General features: G+C 38.8%; 2 protein-coding genes across 3 annotated transcripts in view; both read left to right on the top strand.

Annotated features, from left to right (window-relative positions):
* Nucleotides 1-5,595, top strand: part of fbxw4 (F-box and WD repeat domain containing 4) — a 39,688-nt gene extending 34,093 nt beyond the window's left edge. For both annotated transcript variants that reach the window (XM_044137136.1, XM_044137137.1), the window contains 2 exons: nt 5,136-5,277; nt 5,391-5,595. In XM_044137136.1, the coding sequence (XP_043993071.1) occupies nt 5,136-5,277; nt 5,391-5,525 (277 nt within the window). In that variant the 3' untranslated portion in view covers nt 5,526-5,595. The remainder of the gene's footprint in view (nt 1-5,135; nt 5,278-5,390) is intronic.
* An 8,922-nt stretch (nt 5,596-14,517) lies between these two features.
* On the top strand, nt 14,518-20,389 carry wbp1la (WW domain binding protein 1-like a). Its single transcript, XM_044137138.1, has 4 exons — nt 14,518-14,841; nt 15,829-15,931; nt 16,645-16,806; nt 19,134-20,389. Exons 1-4 carry the CDS (start codon nt 14,782-14,784, stop codon nt 19,595-19,597), a joined length of 789 nt encoding a protein of 262 aa, XP_043993073.1. The 5' UTR covers nt 14,518-14,781; the 3' UTR covers nt 19,598-20,389.
* Nucleotides 20,390-20,998: the final 609 nt, after the last annotated feature.

Raw genomic sequence — 20,998 nt, 5'->3', positions numbered from 1 at the left:
AGAACAGCCGAGGGGACGAATCAATAATACTCTTAACATAGAATGTACACTATCTATTGTGAAACCTATGTTTTATTTATTTAAAAACTGCAGGTAAATATTTATGTCCATGATTACACAATTATGACCAAAGTGGTTCATACCTCTGGCCGATTGCGGTACATAGTGATTTTTAAATTTTACTAGCATGTTTCTTCTGACTGGAAATATTCTTAATATTTTGGACTTCCTAATGAGAGTCCTGACTAGAGTCTGGTAGAGATATGGTGGAGGATGCTGAAGGTTAAGCCGATGGTAAAGAGACTTCCCAACTTCAAAGATTTGGAGCTAAAATAACCAAAAATAAATCAACAAAATACCAAAGAGGCAAAAATAATCTTTTACTGTAAGAGAAGTGTTTCTTTTACTGTAATGCTGATATAGAATTTTACATTGACTATTGAGGAGGGTATAAATATGTTCAATGTATTTGTTAAAATGTTAATACAAATAGGAATGTTATTTTTAAACTTCATAAATTGATTCTTTTGAGCTATGTCTGCCTCATTTTCTGCCAGAAACAAACACATTGATTGTGAAATTTGAATATGCAAAGGTACAAATAATTTTTTAAATCTTGATTTTACATGTTTACAGACATTTGTACACAGTATAATCATGTGTTAATGAAAGCAGCAAACAATGTCCTATTTCAATAAGCTAAGCAGGACATTGTCTCCTATAACCAGTCTAAATAAAGAGAGGTGGAAGAATATCTTTCTCTGGATAGGGATTTTACGACAAAATGCAATTTAAGGTTTCCACATAACGAGGGATACTGTGCATGTTCTCTTAGTTGTGCAGAACCATCCGATATTGCATAAACGAGAGTACCAGTTTCATACATTTCTCGTGAAATACTCCTGCATGTCCCACAACCACATCTTCAGCCGTGGTCCTCTCCTTTACCCAAGCGCTTCAAAATTTAACTCCATATTGTCCACAAGATGATGTCGACTCTCAGTGTCGCATACAAAACAGTTTGATGTGAACAGGGTTTCCCGCCAAGCAAGCAGTTTACTGGGAAACACACCGAGTACATGAACATAGTCATAAAAATTGACTTTTGCACACCGCACGCATATTGAGTCCACCTCCATGGAGCTTACCACGGGGGCCACTTTTCATCGGCTGATGCCCGTTCTACGTGGTCACGTGGGTGGCCGTCTCACAAACACACGCTTCCCGTTAGCTTAGTACAGCATAATAGCAGCACTGATACAACTTGTACACCTTGAAGCCTGTCTGCTACACAGTGCAGCTAAACAGCTGCATATTGATCTGCAGCTGTTAGCTAAACAGATCAATATGAAATGTGTACTGTATCTGACATACACTAAAGATTTTATTTTAGCAGAAAAGGCTTTGGACTAAACTGTTCCTCGTGTTAGCCACTCTAGCACCAAGAACAATGTATCAGGCCTAGACACACTCAAACATTTGCCAACAAACCACAGGAATCACCCACTGATTTCAAAAGTAACCTACAAAACGATGAATGTCCGACTTACCCAGGCTTGTAGGCATCAGTGATCTTGTCCATAGCTATATTGATGTGGGGGGTGTGTGAATCTGCCGTTTTCCTCATTGAGCGAAAGCATTTTGCTGTGACATGTTGGAGGCATCGCGTGGCTCAAACACCTTGATCTCATCCAAAAACATGACATGAACTTGTTAGTTCCTCTGTCCATTGTAGTAGCTGATATATTGTGAAAATCCGGTAGAAATGATGCACTTATTGAGTCCGAAATACACTGCAGAGAATCAGTCGAAGTGGAAGATGCCATGTTTACATAGAAACAACGAGGCTTTGTTTGTGAGACTTGCGGCCACGTGGGATTTTCTAGGTCGGTTGTGGGTGGAGCTTGGTGAGGTCCATTACATGCAAACTTCCTCAGAGTGAAGTACGCCAGAGTCAACGCTCCCTCTCACTGCTTGCTGGTCTGTTCCCGTAAATAGTGTCCATTTAGTCAAACCACGTCAAATTTTACCGGTTTGAACCACTTCAGTCAATGTGGTCTTTGATGGTCCGGTAATCAGTTTTAAGGATTTTATTCTGTTGACAACTTTACTTTGGTCCTCCCAGGTACCTGTAGGCAGCCATAAAAACCTCTCTTGTAGTGGTCTGTATTGCAACAAATTTGAAGAAGCCTCTGACTGGATGGATTTCCTCTGACAGTTTTATGAAGGATGGTCAGGGTTGTCCATAGTTTTCTCGATCTTGTGAAGAATCCTTTTTTGCAGGTTCCACAGTTGTCCCCAGAACAGAACCATTCTTCTTTACTGGCTTGTTGAACCTTCTCAGGTCCCAGCAGATAACGGTAAAAGTGATGATGCTCTCAGCAACAGATTTATAGAAAATCCGCACCATCTTACTGCAAACCTTGAAGCATCTTAGCTTCCTTAAGAAGTCCAGTCTGCTCTGTCCCTTCTTCACTGCTGCATCTCCAGTCCAGTCTGTTGTCCAGATGATGAACACTGAGATATTTATATTCCTCAACCATTTCCACTTCTTCTCCAATGTTGGAAATAGCGTTTGATCTAAACCCTTTTTTCCTCAAATCTACATTGTCTCCTTTGCAAAAGCAGAACATTTGCGTAGAAACATTTTCCACAAATGTTACTATGCAAAGATTTGCGTAAAAATTGTGCACATGTACAAGAAAACACAGCCACATTTTGGCTTTGCGTTCTTTTTGTCCTTTACCCTGAGGAGCAAGTTGGTGACCTCCCTGTTAGAGGTCAACTAAAATTAGAGAGTGCATTGTGCATAAGATCCATGTACAGCCCCACTGTCTGCTCCTGATGTCTCCCCATCACTTATTGATGAGGCTGCTCTAATGGAGGATTGATGTCTACTGGAAGAAAATACTCGTCCTTAAAATACGTCCCCTCTCTAAACCTCAACCACTGACCTGCTCTGCTCTGCTAAGCGCACACACCTTCTGGCTTTCATGTCTTGTGAGGACTTTGCATTGACTTCTTTCATTAGCCACCTCTTATTCTCCAAGTATATTTGACCTGTATTATATATTGACCGCTTCAACAATTTCAAAGATAAATTAGAAACAAGACGTAACAATCTTCACTGCCTATATAAATTCACTCAATCCGGCCAATTCAATATTATTTAATTATTTATTTTATGTATTTTTTTAAAGATTCTTTTTAAACTTTTATGATCACCAATTCATGTGATTTCAGAAGGCAGCATGTATCAAATTGCTCTTTACAGAGCTCTTTTTTGAGACTTTAGTTCTAGGCAGAGTTAGTGTAAAACAGGCGTGTTAAACTCAGTTTCATTTCGGGCCAAATCAAAAATCTGACTGCTCTTAAAGGGCCGGTTGTGCCAGAATGTGTGGATGAAACCAATTAAACTGTTAAAATATCAGTAAACAGATGTTTGTTTCAGCATTCAGTAAGTGTTTCTTAAAATTAAATAATATTGAACAACTTTTCATGCTGATCCACTCAGGATTTTGTGATTTAAAAAAAAAATTATTTTGCAATGAAAATCATAGATTTTGTGGTGTTAATTTAGGAATATTTGTAAGGAATCTCACGCTAATGTATGACGTTAAATGTGACTTTTTATTAATCGCCACATCGATCGTGGACTACAACTTGGCATCAAGTAAGGCTGAAGCAGCAGTTGAGTTTTTGGTTAAAAGCTCAACGTTTTTAACCAGTTTTGAGGAGAAAATGCAGTGAAATCAGAAAAAATATGTGAGGATCTGTTGATTTTATTCATTTATTATTTTGTTTTACAACTTTTGTAGATTTGTGAAAAACTGCAGGGACTTATTGATGTAACGTAGAGTCTAGAGGGCCACATAAAAAGCCTCGGCGATTTGAGTTTGACTCATGTGGTGTAAAAGTAACAATAGAGGCGTGTCTATGGTACACCTGATGGCTGCAGTCATGTGAGTAATTCCGTAAATGACAGAAGTCAAACTTATCCTGGAAGTTTGAAGTGAACAGAGTGAAAAGGAATGGGGAGAGTACAGAGCCCTGTGGTGCTCCTGTGTTATCCTTCATAGTCCTTCAGTCTTACAAACTGTGGTCTGTTTGTGAGGTAGTCATTGATCCAGGTGATTGTTGAGGTTCCACCTGTGTCTTCTGGAGTTTCTGACGAAGCAGATCAGGCTGAATTGTGTTAAATGCACTGGAGAAATCAAAGAACATGATCCTCACCGTGCTGCCTGCTTTGTCCAGATGACAGTGGGTTTGTTGAAGGAGGTTTATGGTGGCGTCTTCAACTCCAACTCCATGAGCAAGAAGCAAACTGCACAGGGTCCTGATATGTGCTTCTCTCTTTACTCAAGTGGACCAATAGGAGTTCCTAAGCAACCTAGTCATTAAGGAGTGATGTGTGAGCTCACTTTGGTACCGGAACAAGGCAGGATCTCGTCCACGGCACAGGAACCTTCTGGGTCAGGCTAAGAATCTCAGAGAGCTGCTCTTCATTCTTGTCATGCTACCCAAACCCTCTACAGGACCAGGCCTGGACAAAAGGCACTGAATGGTCATTTTTGATGTTGTTACCTAAAGCACAATACTGATGCAAAGAGGGAACATCGTGACAAAACAGAAAGGAGGCACGTTTAGATTTGGATTTTTATTAATGTTCCCAAAGGCAAAGTCTTTGACTTTTACATCCCTCTTTTTTTTTTAAATTAGAAATGCTTAGCCATAATTTCAAAACGTGTACGTGGGTGTGTGTGGATACTTGTTTGTGCTATATATAAAGGACCACTTCCTTAATATTTTACAACAAAGTGAGGTCATTCGTGGAAAGTAAGAACCCTTTCTCAGTCCTCACTTTTATGCAGTTCTACCGTGCAATTTAGAGATTTGGTGTGAATTAAGTTTTAGTTAAAGTTAGAACAGGGTTACGAAAACTGCGTTTAGTCATAAATGCAGTTACTAAAATGTTTATGCTTAATACACAGTATTAAGTGCAAACTTAATACTGAAGTATTAAGTATTAATACTTAATATATTGTATAGTTTTAACTTTGTAAGTTTGTATAGAAGTTCAAGCATGTGTGTGAAAGTGCAGTACCTAATAAAACGTCTCCCTTTTTTTTCAACAGAAAGTGTGTGATGGAGTGGGAGGAGCCTCATGACAGTGCTCTCTACTGCATCCAGACAGATGGAAATCACATGATAGCCAGCGGCTCGTCATACTACGGTGTGGTCCGTATTTGGGACAAACGGCAAACCAAATGCTTGCAGGTGTGATCCTCATGTGATCCTGTCAGACAGTCTGTTCTATGAATTAATGGAAATACTTCATCCTTTAAAGGCATCCTTAGAATTTAACAAAACACTTTTTTCTTTTCTTGCAGTTCTTCCAGCTGAGCTCTGACTCTGTGAGCAGCCCGATATACTGTCTGAGATTCAGCAGCTCTCACCTGTACGCAGCTCTGGCCACTGCCCTGCACTCCTTGGACTTCAGACAGCAACCTGCTCACATCAGATGACACACACACATACGCACACAAACAAAGACTGTTAACACTTATAAAAACCAATAAAGAGGTCTATTCTTTTTTTTTTCCCCCCAGTTTTTTTTAAGTTAAAATGACATTTTATGTTTCAGAACATCAGGAAAACAATTTGAATATTAGTCAAAGACAAAACAACTAAACTAAAATGCAGTTTTTAATGGAGGTGTTTATTCTTAAGGACGAGGGGGAAAAAATCCACACCTACATGGCCATGTGTGAGAAAGTGATTTCCTCTTCTCTGGCTAAAACATATCTTAACTGTGGTTTATCACACCTGAATTTATTGTCTCTGGCCCCACCTCTTCTCAATCAATACATCACTTAAATAGGACTTGCCTGGTAAAGTTAAGTACACCACAAGATTTTCAAAAACTAGACAGGAAAAGCTAGGAAAACCTGTTGGAACCTGGTTGTAAAGAGCAAATCCACAACCTTGAGGCTATGAGTCAAAACCCTAAACACATAAACATCATGTGCACAATCTGCCCTCTTCGCAGATAACAAAGCACACTCTTTTCTTTCCAACACTTAAGAGAGGCAGTATCAATCCAGAAGGAGCCTTTGAAGGGATTAGGGCAAGTGATCCTCTTGACAAACCCATGGCATCACCATGGAAACATGCTGTTGGACCCTTCCAGATTGATAACGCACAGCATGTTAAGTTAACAATATTATTTTCCCAATAATAGAATAAAAAATAACGCAAACCAAACCCTCCCTCAGATGTAGCTCTCTCAAAAATAGCCTTTTTGATATGTGTAGGTTTTTTATTTCATATAAATGATGAGACTTGTCAGTCTAGATGGACAAAATAGGACTTTAGAAGAAAATACCAAATCATTTGAAATAAAGAAACCTGGGTGTTTTAGTCATTTTTATGGCGTTTATCTGTCCTGTTATGGACAATGCTGCTTCAGTGTCAGATAAACTATATTGCCAAAAGTATTTGCTCATCCATCCAAATGATCAGAATCAGGTGTTCCAGTCACTTCCATGGCCACAGGTGTATAAACTGAAGCACCTCGCCATGCAGACTGTTTCTACAAACATTTGTGAAAGAATGGCTCGCTCTCTGGAGCTCAGTGAATTCCAGCGTGTAACGGTGATAGGACGCCACCTGTGCAACAAATCCAGTCGTGACATTTCCTCGCTCCTAAATATTCCACAGTCAACTGTATTATAAGAAAATGGAAGTGTTTGGGAACGACAGGAACTCATCCAGGAAATGTTAGGGCATGTGAACTGACAGAGCGAGGTCAGTGGGTACTGAAGTGCATAGTGCGAAGAGGTCACCAACTTTCTGCACTACAGACCTCCAAACTTCATGTGGCCTTCAGATGAGAACAGAGATTGAAAACGAGTTGGGTGTCGAAATACATGCCCAACTCAAACCTACACCGTTCTAGTGAAACTACTGGACTGATCAAAGGTAAGACCTAGGTATATGAATATGTATATGTAGGACTGGCATCAACATAAGTAATTCAGTAGGGAGGGAACGTGATAAACTTATCCGTGATCAGCGATGTCAGTAACGTCGGACCACTTTTTTCCATAACGAGTAATCTAACGCGTTGCTATTTCAAATCCAGTAGTCAGACTACAGTTACTTATCAAAATCACTTTGCGTTACTATCTTCTTTTATTTCATCGTATTTCCGCTACGCGTCTTGTCGAGTGACCGACGTCTCTAATGTAAACAATGGAGGGAGATGCGCATTTTGTTGGTGGAAAAACTGGAACTATTTTGAGTTTCTGTCGCCAAGTCCGATTATTATAAGCGGCTTTGGGTTTCATTTTTTTAAAGTCGCTTGCAAATTTAATGAGTTGCTGGTTGCGCCTTTTTGGGCTCGTTTTTGAACGTGAAGTTGCTCATTTGGGCTTAGAAATAATCAGAGACTCATAATAAATCCCAGAATTTGTCCGTCATTGAGGGAGTCTTACTCAGTCTCTCCCTGTTCATTTCCCGGATGAGCCGTCCCGCTGTGTCTTTGTTAATGTCAAGTTAATGTATTACCTCTGAATGACGTCGAGCATCGCGTTGCGCTCCAGAAAACTGCAAACATCGAGACCAATATGAACAGCGCAATAAACATGAAAACAGCCACGAATAAACGTGTCCGTAGTTGCCAATAGTTATAATAGTAACTTAACACCGTTATAATTATTAATATTAAGATAAGTGTCACAAATCTGTGCAGCCATCTGAGCTGTGGAGCTGCAGGAGGAGCTCTGTGCGCTGCGACACCAAACGCAGGGCCCTAACGCAGAACCTGGAGGCTGGGGGAAGGAGGGGAACTTTAAAATCCTTAGAGTTTTCTAGACAACAGTGGACCACACAAACTACTCAGGTTTTTTTTTTTTGTTTTGTTTTTTTTTGTTTTTTGGTACTGTTGTAACCATTAAACAATCTCCTCTTCAGTTCAACCTTATCACTGGAGACACATTGTTGATGTTACCATTATAAAATAGCTTACAATTAAGTATTGGCAAAGATCAATGAGATTTTCACAGGAGGTGGAGCGTTGTTGTTAGCAGCTGCTGAAAGTAACTAAAAAGTTACTTTTAATGTAACTTAGTTACTTTCCAAATCAAGTAGTCAGTAATCTAACTAAGTTACTTTTTCAAAGTAACTATGCCATCACTGCTTTTGGCAATATAGTGCATATTTCCAATTACATCAAAATATAGCCTTGAACCTCCTATGTCTATTCCTGGAAAAGTACATTTATCCTTTTCAATTTTAAAGGGCAAATGTTTGTAAAATAACAAGGATTTTGATAGATTTTAGCCCATTACTAAATTCCTTCAACAAATAAAGAAGAGGAGGCATGCCAATAACTGAATCAGATAACAGCAAAAGAAGATAATCTGGCACAAAAATTGTGATTTATTTCACACCTGGATGTACGTAGCCTTAATCCCACTACTGCCTTTCACCTCTATGTAGTTGAAAATAATGTGATTTTCAATAATCAAGCCACTTGTTTGGACTGCAGCTTTGGGTCTTGAGTAGAGAATTTTGATCCATTTACAATAATTTGGCCCAAGTTCAAATTGCTTTAAAGCTGTACACAGATAAGTCCATTCGATTTTGTCGAATGCCTCTCAGAATAACTTCCGGTTGTGTCTTTGAGAGAATAATATGCTAAACTATCTTCCTTTGTTAGAAAAGGCTTGTCTCCCAGGGACAGGGTCTGGTGCTCATTAATTATACTGAATTAGGATCTGATTGCAGTGCTAGAGTTTTTGGTTAAAATTTTGCAATCACCACATAAAAGACTCATTGGCATATGAACTACAATAAACAGGGTCATAATCCTTTTTAGCCTTCCTATGATGTTGCGGTTGCCACTCACCCTGGTTAGTTTATAAGTTTAAGTTGCTTCTTTTTAATTGAAACTGCAGTGAAAACTGAATAAGTCACTAACTAAATAAATAAATAAAGTTACCAAGTCACAAAGTGTCACAAAACATATTAGGCAATGAAAAACATTTCGAGTACATTTTCTTGTTCATTTTTAGACCTCCAAACACCACGAATAGTAGCGGAGAGCTAACACTAGGACTAAGATTATATCCTGTGTGAGCATTGAGGTAGCTTTCAATTTACCAGTGATTAATCATAAACTGATTTCAACACAGGTGCGAGTTTTGAAGAAAATCCCCTGAAATCTCTATGAGTAAGACATCTAGATCTGTTGTGCCACTTGTTCCAGATCACGTGAACACATTACTTATTTCCTCAAGTGACAACAGCTCTAAGTATAGCTGAGCCTCTAGAGAGATGTGTTGCTAAAAATAAAATAAAAAAAGCAAGAAATGTCTGAGGACCTACCAACTGCTTCTGGTTGAAATGAAAATATGAAGATCCATCCAGAGGAGGGGAACTGGTGCCTACCTCCAGCCATCAACAGGTAAGAGGCGGGGTCACCCTGGACAGGACGCCAGTCCATCGCCGGGCCCATAGATACTACCGAGAATTATTTGTGTTTCAAACGAGTTACCCACTACCACAACATGTCTCCTGTTAGCATCTGATAACACTTCAGAGTGTTTAAATAAAATCCCCTTATGAAAAATTTAACTCCCCTCTGGTTTTGCAGTTAAAACATAAATTTGTCCAATCCCACTTACAATAATGCCGTTTTGGAGAATTGATATTTAAATGCATCTCCTACAGCAATATCGTATCCGGCTTTGAGGATTTCAGATGACTAAATATGTTACTTCACTTGACCATATTATTTGGCCTTTTAACGCTCTAGCTAGTACATTAAATTGATCCTTGCTTCTTCTTTACAATATCAGTAGTCATGCCAAAGTGAATTGCAATCCATTGTACTTACATATTGACTGCATTTTGATTATATCAACATATGTTTGAGTCAAACAAAAAAAGAGTAAAATAGAAAATTTAACATGCAAATATATATAAATAAAATCGTGATCCTCTTTAAATCCAGGACTAGTCTAACAGGACTGATTTTTGGATGTAGAATTTTATGGAAGACCAACTGAGACACAATATTGGTACTTGTGGAGCCATCTGGTGGGCAAATGTTGATACTGTGAGGCAGATTAGAAGTGTGGGGAACAGCTGTGACGGATGGGTTTCATTTTGCTGCCTGTGTTCTGTCAGATAGCCATACATTGTCAGATCGTCATACGCGTATGACAAACTGATGGCTATATCTGTCCGATCAGCATACGTTTGCATACGTTTCAGCATACGTTGTCAGATAGTCATACGCTTAGCTCAGACATGTATACGTTGTCATTACCATATGATTTTATTTAATGAGCAACATAGAATCATGACGTAGATAAGGATTTTTTTCAAAAGTGAAACACTGGTTTTGCCCCAGTTTCAATGTGGGTAAAATTGCGTTTTCATACACGACATGCTATCCAAGTTAGCAGACATGTTATCCAACCCAAAAATATTAAGGAAGTGGGGGACGTGAATTTAAACAGGGCGTGTTTTAGGACGTGTTTTGTAGTTTACTGCAGCTGCAGCAGCATTAAATTTAATTTATTTAGTTACTTTTTATTGTGTCTCTTCTCGCGTATGACAAGCTGACGACTCCTCTCAATATGGCGGACCTCCTGCAGAATGCGCATGCGTGCGCATGCGCTCTTACCATATGTATGCTATTCTGACATGTATGGCTATCTGACAGAACACCTGTTTATAGATTAAGAAAAAATATTCAGAACCCTTGACGTTTTTTACATTCTGTCATGTTACAAAACACAGACTTCAGTGTATTTCACAGTAGAGCTGAACAGTAAAGCATAAGATTTTTAAGATTAAAAATTAGTAAATTGTGACTTGAGTTTGTATCCAACACCCTCAACCAGTACTTTATAGAAGCGTCTTTTTGCTGCATGTCCAGCTGCCAATCTTTTGGTTTGTATCTGCCATCTTTGAACATCTACTGACTCATATTTTCATGTCAAATTTTCAAAAAAAAATATTTTTAATACTTTATTTTACTGGGTGTGCATAAGACTGACATGACATCTGTTAGGAAGATGTTATGTCACGATTGTTTATGACTGTTGTCGTGAAGTCATTTGGCAAATAATGACACTTTTAATACAAAGTTGCATTAAAAGTGCATTACAAGCATCAACTTCACGTTATTCTCTAAATGGTGACACTTTTAATGGAAAGTTGCGTTTAAAGTCCATTTGAATTGTCAACTTTGCATTAAAAGGGTCATTATTTATCGAATGACACTGCATGACAACAGTTGTAAACATTTATGAAAACTCTTTCATCTTCATGACAGGCGCTATGTCATGTTTATGACAGTGTCATGTCACTCTTATGCACACCCCTTCCAAAGTGTTTTTAAGGTGATATTGAGGGTTAGTTTTCCACTACATTTATCTTTTTAGCTTAAGATGCTCATTTTGGACTCATCCAAACTAAGCACTCTTTTCCACATGTTTGCCGTCTCCCCTTTCAAAGTTTGTGGTTATTCAGCAGACATCTTTGATTTCTTTCAACAATATCTTTTTTCCCTTGCTATTTTTCCACGAGGTTCAAATTTGTGAAGTGCCAACTAAACGTTGTCCTGTGTTTGAGCCTCACCTGTGCCCACACAGACAGACATACACACATTTCCCACCTTTCTTTACTAAACCCCCTCCATGCTCTTACCCCTCTACCTGTCAGTCATTCTTTGGTCCCTGGTGCATAGAAGACCTCAGACTTGTCAGACCTCCAGCAGTCCCTCAAAGAAATACCCCTCCTGCTGTAGCACCCCCCATCCCTCTTAACCCCACCAAACAAAAATAAAGTCACAGTGAAGACAGGGCAGCCAGGACTTTACAGATAGGGCTCCTGCTTGGCAGATCAGTCAGTGGATACCTGATTGTCACTTGTGAGGTTGGGCCCTTAATCCTATTGTTTCTCTGACAGGATTACTCTTTGTGGTCCCTCTCTCCCTGTGGCTGCACGCAGGAGAAAGGGCAGATTAAGGGGATTAGCATGTATCCTCCTGATTTGCCCTGATAGGATGTGAGGAGCCATTGACTTTCTTGGAGGACCATGAATGCAGAGAGGCAAAAGGTGCCTAAATAGGAGGTCATGAAAGACTGAAAAATGTGACAATGTGATTTGTCTGCTTTTGTTCCCCAAAACTTGTCTGTAAGGTTCAAAGGGGCCAGCCAAGCTTTGTGGAGAATAACCATCCAACGGCGATGGACAGGCAGGTGAAAGGTGCCTATTCATCAGAATTACTGCAGCTTTCTTAGGAGCAAGTAAAACTACTAAACAGACTATTACTGTGCAGAGATTTAGTTTTATGCATTTTCTTAATATGTCAGATGTCCAACGTTGGTACAACAGCCAAAAGATGTGCTCATGTAAAAGTAGTAGCCGTGCAAGAAAAGACTCAGGTAAAAGGACAAAGGTATTTGGTAAAACGTCAATTCAAGTATCGAGTTAACTGTAAACACAACATTCGATTCAATATTTTCAGATGAAGCTGTCAGACAGACCAAAATCTACAATTGTGTGCAAATTCTGGTATTTTGAGGACTGAAAAAGAAATGGAGATAAACAACATATTTACAAAATAACAAATTCAGTAAAGAGAAACACTCAAAATCTTTTTTTCCCATTATAATACCTACAAAATTAATTCATAATCATTACAGTTAGCAACATATAGATAAAGATATATTATAACATTGTAAAGTACTTCCAGTAATAATATCTACTATACTAATGTTTACTGTATTTTCAAATGACTTCCAAGTGGCACAACAGGCTCAGCTGATAGAAAATAACAATAGAATAACAAATAACAAACGACAAAACTGCAGCAGGTCTGTCATTTATGGTAAAATATGTTTGTTCTTTATTTGATTAAGTTACTCACAGTGGGCAGAGTATCCAGACATTTTACTCAAGAAAGAGCAATGATACTTCATAACTCGAGTACAAGTAAAAAGTAAAGTGTAATAAAGCTACTCCTAAAGGTTCATCTTTTTCCAAAAAGTTGCCAGAGTAAATGTAAATAAGTAAAGATAACTGTGCTATGTCTGTGTTGAACACATGTTAAATGTGAAAATACATAAAAAGAGAAGTTATTTCCATATGGTGGTAAAATAGTAGATTTTCCTGCTGTACAAAAATAATAGAATGAGATAGAATAGTCCTTTATTAATCTCACAGTGGGAAAATTCACTGTTACAGCAGCAGAGTAACAAAATATATCCAATTAAATATAAAACTATCAAAAACACAACATAAACAACAGCATATTAAAAAAGGACCTACAGATGCAATAAAAGGTTAATTAAATAAAACATTAAATAGAAATATTGAAAAGTCTTATGCAGAGGGGAGGAAAGACCTCCAGATGTGTTGAGTTTAACACTGCAGGCTGTGGCATCCACAGCTGCTCAGAGTTTGCACACCGACACAGAGGGGGTGAGAGATGTTGTCCATGATGGATGTCAATGTAGCCAAGATTCTTCTCTCACCAACCACCTCAGTGTGGTCCAGAGGCATAAACAGCCCAAATCCTGCAGATACCACAACTGTATCCTAAAAGGCTTTTTTACAATTCATTGCACACACCAAGAGTCGCCTGAATCTGGATGTTCACCACGACAAGGTGAACATCCAGGTACTTCTACTCCTCCACACTCTGAATCTTCAAGGCCTGGACATTCCCTGGTGATGTCTGTATGGACTTCATGCGAAAGTCAGTCACCATCTACTCTGTTTTGATGCTGTTGATGTGAAGGTTGTTGGGCTCACACCAGGTAACAAAGTTGTCTATGTTTTCCTTGTACTTCAGGTCATTCTTATCAATCCATAGCCTACGGCTGATGGCTGTATCGTCCGAGAACTTCTGAACATAGCAGTAGTTCGAGTTATGTTTAAAATCTGAGGTGTAGAGAGAGAAAAGGAAAGGGGAGAGAACTGTTGCCTGACTGCATACTACTACATTGGACATACAGTCAGGAAGCCTCACATGCTGTGCTCTGCTGGTCAACGGTCCAGGCAGTGAGCTGACAGTCCACATCAGCTCACTGCCTGAAAAACAGTTGTCTTCAACTGTTTTGTTTATAATAAAGTGAAATATGACAAAAAGGAAAGGCATTTGTATAAATTTTTTAGATAACATCTTTGTTTGCAGATACAAGAAAAAACAATGAAACAGAACCCAGAATATAAAAAAGTATGTCAGGGGTGAACGCTTCAACAGTAAACATATTGATATGAAAACAAAAAATTGAAACCAGATATCATAGACAAGGTTAATTAAAAATATTCAGAGATCTACCACATTCATCTGTGTTTACAACATTTTTGTTCGTACTTTTGGGAGTGGTGGATCAATATAGTTGAATTTCCTTAACCAAAATGCTGCTACACACTCACGAGCAGTAGGTGGCAGTATGAACATTAAAGTTGCTTGCGGTCCCCCATTATAGAGAAGAAGAAGAACGCTCTTCTTTCTCTCTCTTTTTGTTTTTTTTACATGCCCAAGGACTTCGTCGGGAACTTGGAAGTAGTCAGAGTGAAATAAAAAGAACCAATCCCTTTAAATAAACACCGACAATAATGTGAACAACGAACTGTGCTTCATTTACACCGAACCCGACGTAGTTTAACATACTTTGTGCTAGACTGTGTTAATATGTGACAGCGAGCTTCAGTGAACTTATTTAAAACTACTAAAGACAGGTGAATTTTATCATGTCTTCACCTAAGTTTAACGCTGGACTTGGAAGTTCTGCTACGTCAGCTAATGTTGAGGTAAGAGCTCATCTAATCTCGGCCCCAGCTGTTGGAAGTCTTTTGTCGTTTGAATGTTTACAGGTGTTAGCTTGTGATGGGCAGCGAAGATGTTCATACGGTAGTGTATAGGCAAACTTTGTTTAGCTAGTGGCTACAAGTTGTGCTTCCGGTTTGTGATCATACTAAACAGCTAATTTACCTGAATTTAAACTTCTGCGTTTAGTTCACCAAGGAGAACGATTGTGGCCAACTTTATAGATCAGTAAGACAAACAGGAACGTCAAGTTTTTATTTTATGTTAAATACTTTATAAGAAGTATCACGTTTGATTTGCTATGCAAAACATGTAGTGGCGACAATTTAAAGATTTCTATTGTTTTGTCCTGAGTGTACATTAAAGTTACATTAAATTCAGAAAATTGACAGCAGCGGTGGCTATTATCACCCCCTACCCATGTTTTTGTTTGGTTTTGCTTTTTAATCTCTCAAGTGAAATTGTATCTCAGGTTTAATTATGATTGTAGTTGAATGTATTTGAAGCCCACTTCCGCCACTCAAATAAAAAAATTGAAACCTATAGTTTATAGGTCACTTATTTTTTCAATATTTTGTTTTCTCATAATTAATGACGTTTTGTAGCAGTTGTTTCAAAAGTATATTTGGTTCACTCTTTTGCTTTTTGTATATATTTTATTGCTTTCATTTCTATCTGTATCATTAATGTTTTCAGCATTTTACTTTACATTCTCGTCATCTTGTCATCTGGTGTTTCATTAATTTAGGGTCTATTTCTTTTTTTTTTTATAACAAATGTCTAACACAAACACCAGAAACTGCAAAAAATAAATAAAATAAAGCAAGATGAAGGCTTGAGTATAAACTGAAATGTGCCTATAATTGCTGCTTATCAAAGATGTAGGAAAAATAAAAAAAGAAAGAAAAACATCCCTTACCGGTTCAGAACCTTGTATTTGGAGTCGGAATCTTTTTGTTTTGTGTGAATAGGCCGGACTCGTTTGCGAAGGAGTGAACAACCAGAGCTACATCTGTGAATCTGGCCACTGCTGTGGACAAGCAGACTGCTGCAGTAACGTCTATGAATTGTGGTGTAAGTTAATTTTCTATTTCCTACTACATTAGTAGGAGAAAGATGTCATAAACCAGTAAGCATCTTATTGTTTAAATGAGTTTGTGGTATACAGTGTAGGTTAAAGCAAGGTTTTATTTGCGATGTGTGTGTGTTTTTCTGTCCAAAGACAATCCTGTTATAAGTAGACTAATAATGACGTTTCTCTTTCTTCTGTATTCAAAAATAATAATTCTTTGGAGTTTTCTGCATATACTGGAAAAAGATTGTCATGACTGATAAATTGGCTTGTTGTACACTTGCTTACTATTACTACTGGTTTTACTGTAAAGTCATAATCTGGTGATCTGTCCACACATGTACTCTTAATTTTTGCCTCTATGGAGCTTCTGCAAAAAGCTTTACAAGATTTAAAATTTTTCCCCATCCACTCACCCTAGTACATTACAGCCTTTCATGCAATAGAGGTTCGCTGATTACAGTTTTAGAAGATGAAGTTATGTCAACCGCAGTTTGCAGGATTCAGAATAGATACTATAATTTTGCAGCTTTTTCGCAAATAAATTTAAATTCAATTGTAAGTTTGAGTTTGTTTAAACAGAGAACTCATATTTTTAGTACATTTGAGTACTTGCCTAAAGTTTAGAGTCCTGCCGAAGTTCATTTTATGATGCCATTCCAGTTATGAGCTACACATTAATATGTTTCCTTGGTGCCCTCTGATTACTCTTCAGGGTTCTGGCTTGTATGGGCTGCAATTATTATCCTGACAGGCTTTTGCGTGTGTCAACACTGGCGAGCCAAGCAGCATTTCCAGCAGCAGCGCCGGCAGAACGAGATCAACCTGATTGCCTACAGGGAGGTTCACAACAACTCTCAGCTGCCCCTCTATCTTCGTAAGTTGTGCACCTGAAACCGCTTGTGGACTTTGTTACCTTTACGTAGAGTAGGTTTTAAAAAGGTCCATCCAGTCATATACTATGTTAAGTTTTGAACCCAGACAGCAGGCCATATGCAAGCGCAAAAAGAAATATTGCATAGGTTTCAGAATTTTTTTTTTAACATTCTTTATTTAAGAATATTATGAATCCAACATACAGTACATATGTATATTTATACATGCGCTTACATAAAGAAAAAAAAACAAAGGGGGTGAGGGGACTCGACAAAGATTTAAGTCCATTTCGGCAATTGACATTTCTTTGAGAGGTCCTCATGGGCTCACATGAAAGAGAAATGTACATATCCAGTGTCTTTCATTAAAAGAGAGAGACATATCAAGGGGACTAGCAGCTTTTTATAACACTTAGCATCTTTATCAAAGTGGCCATCCAAAGTGGGAAATAGCTGGGGTCCAAACACTCAGAAAAATGTCCATTTTTAAGTGAAGTTTTGCTGTTATCTTTTCCATTATGTACACATTCTTCAATCTTTCTTGCCGTTGTTGAAGGGTGGGAGGCAAAAGCTTGAGCCAAGACAAAGTTATAATTTTTCTTGCTACTAGTAGCAGAATCTGTAGTAACTGGGTTTCCTTTTTCCCCAATATCTTCTCCTGGGGTCTAACCCAGTATATAATGCAGGGGGTTCAGTGGTAACATGAACGTAAGTATTTTTAAGTTCATGTTACCATTCTGAACCCCCTGCCAGAATGGAATCAGTACTGGGCAGTCCCAAAGAAAGAAGTGTGATCCCCAATCTGATAATTCCTCCAACACACATTTGTAGCATTTCTGTCATATTTTGAAATACTGAAAGGTGTTTTGAAGAATTTCATTCTTAATTTCCAGTCAAATTCCTTCCAACCTGGACTGTCGGTGATCTTAAAACCTTTTTCACAAATCTCTTCCCACTCCTCATCTTCAATAACAATATTCATTTATAGTTCCCACTTTTGCTTTATATCTATAGAACTGCCAGAGAAATGCATCTGTAAGTGTTTATATAGATTAGATATAATCTTCCTCTTATTATTTTCCTCCACACATTTGATCAGAAATATTTCTAAAGGTAATGTATTTTGTTTCAAGGTAGGCCATTCTTTGTGTGATAAAAGATAATCCCTTAATTGTAAGCACATATAGAAATCTTTTGAGGATAATCCAGGTTTCAGAATTTTCTTAACATTTTAGGCAGTACTGGTGAGAGAGGTAATGTGTCTTGCTTCATCCAGTCTGCAAAGTGCTGCGTGTTCTTGAGCAAAGCCCTGGACAACACTCTGCAGTCCTCCTGGGCCCTGGCTGTTCCTGCACACAGTCGCTGAATCCGCCTTTGGAATGCACATGTTTGGATTGCTACACTGCTACACTTTGTTTATGTGGAAAACAAAGATGCACAGAGAATATAAGTGATGTCCATCATGCAGTCAAAGTACTCTAATACCAAGGCGGACGGACGGACGGATTGACCCCAGTAGGAAAATTGGTTTGCAGCATTGCCAGCAGGCATTTACATCTAACATACACACACAAACATGACATTAGCAGTGAATAAAAGACATACATCACTAACAGCAGCAAAGTTCAATCGCACTAATTTATGGTACCTTTTTACTGTTTAATGATTTAATGACTAATTGTGGTGTGGAAGAAATTTTGTCCTGTTCTTGGGAATAAAGGAAGGCTGTACCGTCGTCCTGAAAGAAGTGTCTCAAATGAGGATTTCAAGGGATTGTCTGCTACAATCTTGTTTGCCTTCCTTGGAACATGTATATTTTTTCCATGCTTGGCAGAGTGGTTCCTAAATGTTTGCTGGCTGTGGTCGCGTTGCCAAACCAACAGACGTTACCAAAGGTTGAAATACTCTCAATGGAAGCAGAATAAAACATTACAAGCGTTGAGTCATTGACTCCAAAAAAACAATAAACATTGTCTTTAAAAAGTGCAGTCTCTGCTGAACCACAGTGCTAATAAGGTCAGCCCAGTATTCCCAGTTTAAGTGACAGTCCAGAACCTTGCCCATATTGTGTCTGAATCTGCTCTTCATCGATGATGGTTGGGGAAAACAACTGAAGCTTCCTGAATTTATTAATTTTGTGTTCAAAACAAATTTTAATGTTTTGCACCAATTAAAACAGAAGTCCAGGACTGGTCCATCTCCTTCTGCCTTGTCGTTTAACAAGCTCACCAGGCCCGTGTGGTCAGCATGTTTAATTAAATGTGTTTAGCTATTTAGCATTAATCTGCACACATACTAACATATGTACCTGTAACACTGTCTTCTGCAGGACTTTTGCCTGTTTATCTGCTACCAGCCTATGAAGAGACAGTCAACCGACCAGCAACCCCTCCACCTCCCTACACACCTCTCCAGTTGGTACCGCCATCCTGTGACCCTCCTGAGGAAGTCTATAGCCCCCACTCGGCCGTCTCCATTCCATGTGACGCTAACGTAGCACTTAGTGGGGCTCCAGACACGACGCAGTTCTATTCCAGCAGTACCAACGGCCCTAATAAGGACTCAACAGCAGGCCGGTATCGGCGCTTCACTGGGGATTCTGGGATTGAAGTGTGTGAAGGCCAGGACCATCCATGGGATCAGCATGAGTTTTTTGACAGAGAAGAAATGTTAGAAGAGGAGGGATTGAGGGGAAAGGATGAGCCAGATGACCTTACTGATCCCCAGACTGCTGAACGGGGTCTTGCTGGTGGACCTGCAGCTGATAACACCCAAACAAAGTCTTCAGGGTGATGAAGTCTGTCTTGTATTTTTGGAATGTTGCACCTTTTGTACTAAGACGTTGGCTCTTTCTGCAGACCTATTTACTCAGGCTATGGGTATTCGGTTCATTAACCTAATAGTTTGATCGCTTGATTTGTACATGAATACTTGAAAATGGTCACTTTTTAGTCTTAATCCACAAGACGATGTGGATTAGGAACAGAATGGGCCTTAAAAAGGATGAGGGTTGGTGTAGAACACCAGGTAATAATCCAGTTAGAAGGGAAAAGAAATGCAGTTGTACATTATAGACCAGCTGTAAGCTGGTGTGAAGTTAAAGTGTTGCACAGTGGGATTCAGTACGGTTGTTTGAAAGCACTGAGCAGCCTCAACCTGTTGAGTTTAGCTACATGATGCACCCGTCTGAGATTCCTCACTACATTACCAAAGAGAATGTTGAAGCATGTGGGGTGACATATTTTACCTTCACTGGGGGGGGGACATGGATCATGTAGCAATAGATTTTCCAGGACGCATGAAACATCTAAAACAGTTTTTTTTTTTTTTTCTCAACACAATCTGAGCCTCACTTTATTATGTGCCGTTTTAAGCTGATTATCTACCTGCTTCAGGAGAAGAACTGAAACTCAGTATGAACAAGGCCAAAATAATGAGCCTTTTCATGCGTACTGTATTTCAGATTTTATCTCAACCATATGTCTCATTAGTAATGAGATGGTATGCATGTTTGTTTGTTTTTTTTTTTTAATAAATGTATTTTTATCATTTTAAATGTGTTACTAAAACAACGGCTACACGTCCTCTCCGTGTCTACTTTGTGGTGAATTTCTGCAACTGGTTGTATGAATATTATCAATTTGCAATAAGTGGAATTACCTCCACTTATTGCAAATAACTACCATGGAGTGAAGTTACCACCGACCACAAAGTTTTAACAGAAGCTTCTGTTTTCTTCATGCAAACGCTAAGCACTCAATCAGAGGGAGGTTTGTTCTGTTTGGTTCCTATACTAGTTAAGTAGTTGCTGTCTCTGAACTGGGCTCTATTATCAAGGTGCATCCAGGTTTTAAAAAGCTGCACTTTCAAAACCATTAAAATGTTCCGTCATAGCTAGTCTGCTGAAAACCAGGCCCTTGTTCTACGCTTTGGTTCATCCAGAGCACATATGTCAGAGTCAAGGCCCGCGGGCCACATCCGGCCCGCGAGAAGATTTTTTTTACGGCCCCTGGGATGATCTTGATTTATTATTAGAACCGGCCCGCAGACCGCAGCAAGCCGGCACCCCGTCTGAAAAAAAATATCTTCCTTATTTGAACTGTAAGTAGTTCTTTAAATGTTCTGTGAGATGATGTACTTACCCATGTATCCATAACAACCGGAACTTTCAATATCCAAGTTATTGGCGAAATA

Source organism: Gambusia affinis, linkage group LG13 (genome assembly GCF_019740435.1).
Source record: "Gambusia affinis linkage group LG13, SWU_Gaff_1.0, whole genome shotgun sequence".
In the NCBI taxonomy this organism is placed as follows: domain Eukaryota; kingdom Metazoa; phylum Chordata; class Actinopteri; order Cyprinodontiformes; family Poeciliidae; genus Gambusia; species Gambusia affinis.
The sequence above is the reverse complement of the archived record's forward strand: the minus strand, read 5'-3'. Positions and strand labels throughout refer to the sequence as shown.